At 32.0% G+C, this 12,236-nt stretch overlaps 1 protein-coding gene across 8 annotated transcripts in view; it reads right to left on the bottom strand.

The window, feature by feature from the left end:
- The window catches only part of LOC131033048 (truncated transcription factor CAULIFLOWER A), a 71,160-nt gene that overhangs the window by 49,922 nt on the left and 9,002 nt on the right, over positions 1 to 12,236 (bottom strand). For 7 of the 8 annotated variants that reach the window (XR_009103555.2, XR_009103556.2, XM_057964166.2 and 4 more), the window contains exon 2: positions 6,259 to 6,337. Coding sequence is in view for 6 of the 8 variants with exons in the window: in XM_057964166.2 (XP_057820149.1) it covers positions 6,259 to 6,337 (79 nt within the window). In the remaining 2 variants the exon portion in view is untranslated. The remainder of the gene's footprint in view (positions 1 to 6,258; positions 6,338 to 12,236) is intronic. The other variant, XM_057964176.1, reaches the window with a different exon arrangement.

The following is a 12,236-nucleotide window of genomic DNA, read 5'->3' as shown; positions in this document are numbered from 1 at the left end:
TAATTTGATTTCAAGAATTTGGATATTGGTAACTTTCTTGGTTCTACTTCGCCCAAGTCTCCTATTAATCCTTCTCATAAGGTTAACAAAGTTGGACATTGTTTGCCTCCTTTTAAAGATGTTTTTAAAATCACCATTGGTGGATTCCTCTAAGGATAATCCTAGACCAGTTGGAGTTGGTGGTATTGGTCAAGATAGTAATGGCTTAGTTCTATTATTTTTCTTTGTGATTACAAGATTCAGTACTAGCAATTGAATAGAAGTTTGCACCCTTCATTCTCTAGAAAGTTTTTGGACAGCCTAGCATAAAGGTAGTACTAATCAAGTGGCTAGAACCTGACTAACATTCCAAAAGTGGTGCTCCAATTTTTTTATGTATATTAAGATGTCATCAAAACATACCCAAAATAAAATTTACGAGAAGTGATCTAAAGATAGAGTTCACTTAACTCTGAAATGTAGATGGTGCATTTGTGAGACTAACATCCTCACTCAATAATGCATATTTTCCCTCATTGGTTGTGAAAGTTGTCTTCTGGGAATATTGATTTCTAATTCTTATTTTATGATTACCAGAATGGAGATTTCCTTTGTTAAAAGTTAAACACCTCTTAGCTCATCTAATAAATCATCAACGCTATGGATAGAAAGCTTATCTTTGATGATATACATGTTGAGATCTCTATTATCTAGATACATATATGAACTTTCATCTTCCTTGTGTACCCCAACCATCAAAGAGGAATAAGCACTCTAACTATGCCCAATAATACCCACCTCTAATATTACTTGTACCATCATCTCAATTTCACTTTTTATAACTATTCAAATGCTTGTAGGGCCTATTATTAGCTGGTCAGCTCCCTCATAATATTTGAATAGCTTAGTAATGACCTAATTTAAAAGTTAATCCTTTTTGTATATCCTCATGATATACCAATTGCCCATCTACAATTGTATGTAGATTTGGCAATATAATAATCTTCATACCAATATTCTCCCATTTTAAGTTGATACTATGACATTTCAATGAGAAAAAATGTTTTCTAACACCATCAACAAACATGACCTAAAATTATGGAACTAGATCAATAAAATGGCTCATCCAAGCATCCAGCTTACTAATGATAAAGTTGTGAAAACTTCTTGAGTCTATCGACATTGTTACCATTTCTTCTTCCAAGAACCCTACTACCTTGAACATTTTGTGATTTATAATTCTCAAAAGTGGATAGCAAGTAATAGTTGGTTGCGAATCTCTCAATTCCTTTTTTGTTTCATCAATATTTTTGTATATTTTTTCTTCTTCTTCAAAACTTCTTTTCAACATATTTATGTCCTTGACTATAATATCTATAATAATTAAAGCATAACATTTTTAGTTTCTTTTCTTCAATTTAATTATAAGTAAATCTTATAGTCTAAGTCGATGATTGTATAAAGGAACTCCTCCATCTAATGCTAATGATCCCCTACCTTCTATTGGCCAAAACCTATTTCTTTATCTACCTTTGCATAATACTTAATTGGGAAACAAACTTTGATTGAAAATGTGTACCTCATATTCTTTGTCCATATAACCTCATAAATATAATTCATTTAAGTGACGCATGCTTCCGTCCTTAAAGACGAGGTCTTGAGTTAAGTATAATACTTGACAATGTGTGTTTTCTCTAATTTAACAATCTAGTTGAAATAGTAGTTCATAATACTATTGTCATAATATGTTGTGAGCTCCTCTTAGAAAATAGACCATGTGATAACACATCCCTTCTTTTTTCTTCTCCTTAAAATATTAGAATATTTAATTATATTTTAGTCACTTATATTTAGTTCCTTGTTTAATGGTCATTTAGCTTTTTAGTTAATTAGCTTTTAAGCTTTATTTAGCGTTTAGCTTTTTCTTTTTAGTTAATTAACTTTTAAGCTTTATTTAGCGTTTAGCTTTTTAGTAGTTCACTTTAAACGACTTGTTCTTAATTTAGAACGTCGTTCGGTAATCTCTATAAATACGCTTGTATATTGTTGAATACATTATCCAATTATTGAATCATTCATTCAATTTATTTTTCATGGTATCAGAGCGGCTCGATGGGATTCTTTAAAGTTTGGCGAATTTTTAATAAAAATTCATGGCCTTCTTTCTCGAATATTTTCCAGATTTTTTTTTATTGTTTTTTTATAAAAAAAAACAATTTTGCTTTTTTGAAGGCTTTTTGAGGGTTCGAGAGTTTCTGGTTCGTGAGCAATTTTTTTTGTGTTAGGTAGCAGTTCATGGTTTTTTTAGGGTTCTGGAGATTTTCCGGCCTGTAACCTAGAGGTTTTTATTTGCAGATTGAAAATTTTCCTAGGGTTTCTGCAATTTTCGACTAGGGTTTTGACCCTTCAGTTCAAGTTGAAATTTTATTCTGTTTTCAGATTCTTGGTGGGTTTTTCGAGAGCTTTTCTGGGTTGGTCTCATATTTTTTTGGGTGCCTCGTTTTTCATGCCTCCAATTTTGTGCCAGCGAATTTGCCTTGGAATTTAAAAACAGTTCGCAATTTCTGCTAATTCTGTGGACGTCGAGAATTTCGCTATCTTCTGGGCACCATTTATGCTGTTTTAAATTTATAGAAAATTTTGATTTCTGGGTTTCTTCCAAACCTCGAAATTCGTACCAGAATTCTCCTCCAAAGGTTTCATTTTTTTTTAGCAGCTACTTCAACCTCGGTTTCCGTGATGGCATCTTTGACCAGCATCATGTTGGAACATAGACTAAAGTTCAACAGCTGCCACAACACCTGGAAACAGTGCATGTTCACGATATCTGATTATCATTGCCTTGATCAAACTGATTTAGGCCAGACCTCGTCTTACAGGTCCCAGGGTTTTCACGATTTTTTCCTCAAAAATTGTTCGCAGGGTTTATAATTTTCCTTTAAAAATTATCTCATCTGTAATCTGCGATATTCATGTAAGATTTTAATTATCTGGGTTTTACCGTTTTTCCACAAAAATGATGATTTGTAACCTCAGATTTCTTGGTTTTTCGATTTTCTCCTCAAAATCGTAAATTCTCTTTTCGAGGGTTCTTATTTTAGGGTTTGACGGTTTTTTCCTCAAAATCATGCTTTGTTGCAGTTAGTTTGGGTCGCACCTGCCAGGGTGAACATCTGCAATCATGGTATCTTGCAGTCAGTTTTGGAGTTGATACTCTTCTGCAAAAGAGTTTGTCGATTTTCCTCTACATCACGGTTTCAGGTTTCAGTTTGGTTACCCAACGTAAGGTTGGATGGATTTTCGTATTCTTGGTCATTAACACTTTTCAGATCCAGGGAGGGTCTCCACCGCAGCAGAGTGTTCTTTTCATTTGTGATCAAAAGACCTACAGTGTCTTCTGTAGGGTAGTTAGTAGATAGAATGACCATTAAGGGAGGGTATTAGAATATTTAATTATATTTTAGTCATCTATATTTAGTTCCTTGTTTAATGGTCATTTAGCTTTTTAGTTAATTAGCTTTTAAGCTTTATTTAGCGTTTAGCTTTTTCTTTTTAGTTAATTAGCTTTTAAGCTTTATTTAGCGTTTAGCTTTTTAGTAGTTCACTTTAAACGACTTGTTCTTAATTTAGAACGTCATCTTGTAATCTCTATATATACGCTTGTATATTGTTGAATACATTATCTGATTATTGAATCATTCATTCAATTTATTTTTCATAAAATCCACTAATGCCAAATGAATAAATCTAGTTTTCAATATAATTCATTTAAGTTTTTCTTTTGTGGCATGCTTCCACTCTTAAAGACAAGGTCTTGAGTTGAGTATAATACTTGACAATGCATGCTTTGTCTAATTTAACAATCTTGAAGTAGTTGTTCATAATATGTTGTGAGCTCATCTTGGAAAATAAACCATGTGATAACACATCCCTTCTTTTTTCTTCTCCTTAAAATCCAATAATACCAAATGAATAAATCTAGTTTGAAATATAATCATGCCATTGCAACTTTCTATTGACATAGAACATTATGAAGACTAATGAAGGGGTTCATTTCCCTTTGTCAATTGATTGAATCCTTTCCATCAAACTTGCAAATATCTATACTTAAAATGAAAATTAGTAAAGGGGACACAAATTTGTTTTTGTGATGGTGTTTCTTTAAATTAAAAACAAAACAGGAAGCTCCATGTCCCTTGGAAGATAATTTAGCATGCCAAATCTTCTAGTACAAAGCTTCTTATCCTATATTGAATATTAATAATAAAAAAATCTAGAATTATTAGCTAAATAAGAAATAATACTTGTTCCTACCCCAAATCAAAGCCAACTTAAGCAAATAAATAACATGATAATCATCTTCAGTTACCAAGCAATGATCTCCTTTAATGAATGTATTTTCTCATGTAACAGATTGTACTTTCTCGAAGAAAGATTAAAGATTTCTATAACACATACCTACAATTATGATTATTTCTCACTTGATCATTCTGATCTGATTTTCATTGACCTTAATGCCTGAAGATGTGTGAACTTGTATCAATTATCCAATAAGAGAACGACTTGCTGAAACCTCTTCATCAAAATCAGAAACTTGAGTTTGTATGCACTTTAATTTTTTAGTTAACTGTATTTTTTTGTATTTTTTTTAAATTGATTTCATTGACTCTTAATTTTCTTAATTTATCTCATTTATTGATGTGCAAACATAAATCAAGAAGTCGTCTACTTGCATGATTTGATGAGTGGACAAGACATGTTTTTGATAATGATTCAATCATGAGTGATGGCACGAATAAGAATAACTACTTATTTATTTATTCTTAATTAATTATGTGTATGGATTTAATTAGAAATTAATTAACTAATTTATAATAAAATATTAGCTAATTACTCATGAGTTAAGATATAATGAGGTTAAATAGGATTAATTATTTAAGATGATGTAATCAATTAATCTATATGGTGATGTTAAGCGAATTAGCCTTAGATGGATTGCCATATAGAATTGATTATAAAACCATTTTAGTAGAATTAGGATATCTACAACCATACATTTCAATCGTAAATATTGATATTCTATTTTCTAGCCACTATCAATAAGCTATGCTTTTAACCCTACTGGTTGCTGTATTTATAAACAAATCAACAACTATAGAATCAATCTCTTGTACAATTGGATCATCCTTTTCCAAAGACTTATAAGTGTGACTAGAGAACTCACATCGACTAAAAAATATACCAACAACAAACTATTGTTTTGTAAGCATAAGAGTTAATTTGGTAAACATGCTAATTATTTTAACAACTCCTTCAAATGACCTCAAATTTGGATTGTAGCAGTTTCAATACATCCTTCATTAACAATCTACATTTCAACGAAAAAAAATTGAGAGATGCATACAATTTGCCATACAAAATAAAAAAATTATAATACCTTTGAAAGTTGTTCATATATAAGTGCTTTTAGATCATAGGGACAACACCCCTTGTATGATTATTGAAGTTCCATATCTCTTTGACTCCCTCCATCTGGGTGTAGCTAGCCTTCTAGAAGAGATCATGGCTCCCAATCACATGAATCTCAACCACCTTTCAAATAAGCCAAGAATCGTGTTACTTGTAGATGGCCTCAACTTTCTCATCCACCATCATCCTCTTTGTATGGTTCTAATACTCCTAGCTAGTTGAATTTTGATGAGTTTCCTCATCCAAATCTACAAATTTCTACTCTTCATATTCAACAACATATAGATGAAGATCGTGAAGGGAAAAAAATGTTGTCACTTGTTGTGAACCAATTACTAATGGTTTCATAACCATGATGTTTGAGGTAAACAAAATGACCATTATCCTCACATGATCGTGTACCTCTCACAATCTAGTGACATTTGTTGTTTCTTATTGTTTGAGCTTGACCCCATTATACTTTTCTTTGTTGTTTCATCTTGATGTTTGAGCTTAGCCTCACATAAACTTTAAGGGTATGCTTTCTATCACTCACCCCCTTTGTTGTGTATAATGTATCATTTTCTTTATAGTATAGAAAAAGTAATAAAGCCATTCTTCATCAAAACAAAAAAAAAATTATTGTGCTTGCAAAGAAAAAAATACAATGTGAATACTTGACATTAATAATATCAACCACACATATCCTGATACAATCAAGAGTAAAGATGTAACACATTATCACTTGCAATAACTTTTTTTCACATATATACATGGGAAGTGAAAATGTGATGTTTAAAAAAAAAATTCTTGACAAAGTAAGAACCATACCTCTATGTTTTCTGATACTTGTATTTGATGTCCTGTAGATGATAAAATATTTTGATACTTTCCCATTATTCTGTTCATGCTTTATAAAAAAAATCAATTTGTTAAAAAATTGAAACAAACTATTATACTTTTTTTCTTTTAAAATCTAACTTGTAATACAATTTAAATTGAATACATTATACTTAAAAAAATAATACATAAATTGGATGATTTATATAAAAAACTATTGAAAACATTTACCATTATTGCATAATTCAAAACTAATTATTATTATTAATTTTTATTCATAAAAAAAATAAAACAAAAATAATTTGTTGATAATGGACGTTTTACAAAACATATAGATTCCTAAACATTCAAAAAAAAATATATATTATGAGTTAGCATCTCTACCACTAATTAACAAATATAATACATCTCTGAATGAACATTCTACCTTTAAAAATCAATTCTATTTTTTTTCTGAATAAGCTCGTAAATTGGAGGAAACACTAGCACAAGTTTTTCTTTAATTTGCCCTATTGGAATTTATGCCCATTCAGCATTTTCTCTAACTTGTGTCGCTGCATATTACAAGGTTTTCTACTTTTCTACTGTTGGAATTTGTAATCCTGAGTCAGAGCAATAAATTTCTGAAGTGTACCTCATTACCGTTCAAGATCTCTCACATCTGGCAACCTACATTCTTTATGCAACCATCAAACAACGTTTATTTTCGGGGTCTGTGTTTCTGATGTCCAGATTTGAGAAAATGAACAACGGACCAATTTCGGGGGGAAATTTATTCTAGTGGGTAAATTTGAAATGGGAAGAGAAAAAACAAAAGGACCAATTTCGGGGGGAAATTTATTCTAGTGGGTAAATTTGAAATGGGAAGAGAAAAAACAAAAGGAAAGAAAAGTGAACGTTAGTAAAGTAAAAACACTTTTGTTTTGAAAAAAATAGAGAACTGTAGCAGCAGAAGTGTTGAGCAATTTGGATTAGTAGTGGCAGCTACGGAGAACCAGTTTCACAACAGTTTACAAGTGGGGTCAGTTTTAAATCATATATATTAAGTAATATATTAAGTCTAGTGAATGTTAGTCAATTTTGAATGTATAACATTTTTAAGTTTAGAAGTGTATTCTTAGTGTGACTACACACATTAAGCAACATATCAAGTCTAGAAAATGTCAGTCAATTCTGAGTGTTTAATACTTTTAAGTCTAGAAATATAAGCTTAATGTGTGTAATTTAAGTCGTTCCCACAATGAGCATACCTAGCAGCTCTAAAAAGAGAAGTCATTCACACTAGCACTAAAGTTTATTAACATTTTTGTACTCACAAAACAAAAATTCTTTTCAATTATATTTTGAGATAAATAGAAAATATGTTGGCTTTGTTTTTATGAATATTGTTGTTTTTCTTTGGTTTTCATAATTTAATTTGTTTGGATTTATTTTTTGATAGTTGGCATTAGAGTAATAGTCTGTGTGTTTTAGTTAAGATTTTATTCAATCAAAGAGCCCTAGGTTTTAGAGTATGTTGAGCATTAGGTTTAGTCTTTTTGTTTGAATTTCAAGTATGGCAGGAGGAGATAGCAAGAGTTCGCGATAGCCACCATTGTTTGATGAACAAAATAATGACTTCTGGGTAAACAAAATGAAGACGATGAAATGGCTGCAAATGATTTGCAAGAGCTAGTGTGAAATAGTTTCTCAAATGTAGTAGACCAAACAGTGTATACAGCTCTCATGAATGCTCAAACGTCCAAATTGGATGAGATGGATGAGATCAATAGGAAAGATGCAAAATCCCTCAGTTTAATAGAGGCAATTTTGATAGAAGTCATTTTCCTATACAATGGAGGTGGAGGCTTAGGACTACTCCAAACCAATTACATGGGGACTAATAAGCTATGATTAGATAACTCCAACTACTCTGGAGAGATTTTGAAACTCTTCAAATGAAGAATGGAGAGTCTATTTCAAACATACATACAAGAGTTTCCAGATTGACAAAACAATTGAAGATAAATGGTGAAACAAGGGGCGGCTATATACATTATGGGAATGCAAATAAGAAAAGATAGAGCTAGCAGGAAGTTTTGGTTTAGCTAGAGTAATCATGTGAACCTGATGTTGGAGAGATTTACCATGTCAACTTGTAGATCCTTGAATGTTCTTGTTTTTCCTTGAATGTTCTTGTTTTGTAAGGAACAAAGTTATCTATAGAGAATTCTCCAAAATCTCCTACTGAGATAGAGTTCACACGACCAGAAACCAAGATTTTCCCAAACAATGAGAGTCTTAAGTCCATTTATGGTAAATCCTAGACTGGCAAATTGGGATGCACTAAAGAGGGTGTTCAAATATTTACGGTATACTACTGAGTATTCCCTATAATTTCATGGTTATCCTACAAGACCTACACATTCAGTTAGTATTCATGGATATGTGGACTCAAACCGGGTAGGTGACATTGACAGCAAAAGATCCACCAATGAATATGCGTTCACCTCAGAATATACTTCACATTCTCTTATAGATGCAAACTAGTTATTAGCTCTAATTTACTTAGAATATCATAATGTAGACATATGTTACACATAAGATTTTATACAATAAATTAATTAGATTAGTTACAAAATTCACATGTTCTATACATCTACGTTTATAGATGCAAGCGCTTTATGAATCCTGCTTGACTTAGTCATGCAATTCTAGAATTAACAAGTTATTATCCTCAAGACTTCATCTAGATACAAGAGTATTACAAACTCATATTTACTCAAGGCACTCAAGTGTAATACTTAAAAGCTAGACTTCTGAAGAAGAATTTGAATGTGCGAATCTATGTAGACTAATTTAAAATGACATGTAAACTAACCTTTAGTTCAACCTCATCAAAAGTTATCTTCTAGTTCTCATCCTTCTATGGACATGTATCACATAGGTATTCATTTTAGTGGATCAATAGTCAAGGAATAACTGATGTATCAAGATCAAGTATACTTCTAGGACTTCCTATAGGCACGAGCTATTGTCAACCTTAATTCACTTATACTCTCAATTTTGTGATTCCTACAACATTATACCTGAGGTATTTTTAGGGACAAGGTTCATTCTTATGATAATGTAATCTTACTCAAAATAAACAATTTATAATAGAAGCGTCAAGGAATCCCCAAGTAAGTGAAGCTTTTAATTAAGACTTGTCTTTTAGGGATTCTCACTCTAGTATTTGGCTCCTAATTCTTTTGAACACAGAGTTCCATAGAGTTTCTTGATAGGGGCATGCAGGAATGGGGACGGGTTACAAGGTCAAGGGGACCAAGGGTCTAGATTTGGGAGTGATGGAAGGATGGCGGCAATCGGAAGTGAAGCGGTGGTTGGCAATGAAGCGACTACGGAGCAACAATAGAGCAGTGATGGGGGGCTGATGCTGATATATTTACAGTACTTGAAAAAATAATAAAAATATTTAGAGTATAAGAATTAAATATGAAACTTTCACAAAGTAGTACTACAATATGTTGAATTCAAAATTTATATTATAGTCAAGATTTCATAATGATTACAATGAATATAATGATCTTAAAAAAATCAAAATGGAGTAAAGTGAGGCCTCTAATCATTCCCAAACTCTTCATCACTGGAAATGTTGGCAGTGGACTCCACATGATCAAGGTCTTCCAAATTAATACCAACAACCCTCCTTATGTAACTGTAGCATTCTCATCAATATGGGCTAGCTCATCTAGCTCTACATACCACCATGGTGTTAAACCAGATCTTTCAACCACAAGCTTTTCTACTATACTAGAGATAAGCTTGTTCCTATTAAGAGAGTGGATGAAGCTATAAGTGGACCAATTCCTCTCAGCAACAGAATAACTTGAAACATAAGATAAGCAATCAAATCGCTAGAGTGGTAGTCAAAGAATTTGGTTCATGAAAATTCTACCACACAATTGGGTCCTCCTCATGTCATAGTTTCCCTATCCATCTTGGCCTCCTTAGAATAACCCTTAAGAATGGAAAATTATATCCACTCAATACAAATGTTTCCAATCTCGATAAGATCATACATCTATTGGATAGTCCTCATGAACCTTGCCTTCTTCTCAACATACTATATGCGTGTAAATTTACTAGGCCTTTGCTTGTATCACATGGGTTCAATACATAAGAAGTTATGTGCAAGGGGGTATTGAATTTCTCCCATCTCCAATGAATGATTGATTGGACATGCTCGTTGTGGAATGCTAGTGTGGGGTCCTCTCGTATGGAAGCCTACATTTGGTCTACTCTAGAATCAATTCACTTATACACTTCTCCAAGGATTGGTACATTGACGTCCTCATATCTAATTACTTAGAGATATTGTGTAATGATGGAGACTATATATTTTGCATCACCCTAAAAAACATCACTCTTCACTACATCCTTTATCCTCATCCCCTACTCTATCTTGGACTCGGTCCAATGATTCCACTTTGTTGTCATAGCCATTAGTCGTAATACCTCTAGCAACTCAAGCATTTTCTCCAAGAGAATGAAATAGGATATATATCTAGTCTTGACAAGTTTCAAGAATTTTTTATATAGAATTAAGCATGACTTCCACTTTTACAATCTTATACAAGTATTATTTTGATAATATTTCATATTAAAATTAAATTATTTATCAACTAGCTAACTCTCTAAGAAATTGTAAGCCACCTTAGGGATTCTTATAAGATTTAATGCATGAACTTAGACCCAGGTTTTATAAACTTATGCTTCTAAGATATCATATACACTTTTTTAATACCTTAGAAACTCAATTCTCAAAACAATTTGTTAATAACTCTCTTTATCCCATAATAAGAAACTAAGTATCAACCTTTTGCCTTCCAAGAACTTGTATCCCTACTACATTTCTAAAAATTAAGAACTTTCTCAAGTATTAGGTATGCTTTATATATACAAACATACTAGGATAAGGTCACTCCAAGGATTTATTTTAATAATCAATCATATTTGCTATAACCCAATCGATTTATTAAAGTGCAAGACAACATCGTGGTCATAAAGATTCCTAGATATGTAATGAGGGTTAGATTTCACGAACATTCAACTTCAAGTCTCAAGCCTACTTTTCGACCCAATCACCCTCACAATGAGGTATCCATCTTCACAAAGGTAATGTGAAGTATATGACTAGTAGCAATTTCTACAACTAGTCTAGCAGCACAAAATTTTAGTCAATCCATTCATTTACAATGATACCCACTACTTATTCTAAGACTTATAATCTTTGGATTTAACTAGTACACGTGCACACACACACACACACATACAAGAATACATAAGGCTCCCGATAATCAAGTTACAACTAAACTCAAGACGCCAACAAGGAGGGATGTAACCAATCCAATGGGCCCAAGAAAGTGGACAAATAATATTGTGGCAAATAAGGTTATGCTATCCAATTATAACTTAGATAGCCATCATCATGAAGAACCTTGATAAATAAGACAACATTATAGAAATTATAACTCAAATAGCCCACATTCTATTTCAACCAAAACAACCAACATCTAGCTACTAGATTCACCAAGAAAACCTTCATCCAACTTTAAATATAGACAACCAAAAGCTTCACTCATATAATGGTAACTATACAACTCCATTGATATGTCAAAGCTGATAAAATCTTCTTATTTTTTTCCACCTACAACCTCAATTACTCAATTCATAATCATCCTTTTCACTAGCTCACACACATTACACTAGAAAAATTATACATAGAATCTCATTTTTTTATTTGCATGTTACAATAAAATGTATCACTATGTTCACTTAAGGAATGAAAGCAAAAATACAAGTGTAGAAAATTGCAGAGAAGAACAAAGTCGCATAACACTCAAATTTACGTGGAAAACCCTAGTAAAAATATACCAGTAAAAAACCACAGGAAAAATATCTTTCATATTGATTCTCAAAAATTACAG

The sequence above is a fragment of the Cryptomeria japonica genome, chromosome 3 (assembly GCF_030272615.1).
Source record: "Cryptomeria japonica chromosome 3, Sugi_1.0, whole genome shotgun sequence".
NCBI lineage: Eukaryota > Viridiplantae > Streptophyta > Pinopsida > Cupressales > Cupressaceae > Cryptomeria > Cryptomeria japonica.
The sequence above is the reverse complement of the archived record's forward strand: the minus strand, read 5'-3'. Positions and strand labels throughout refer to the sequence as shown.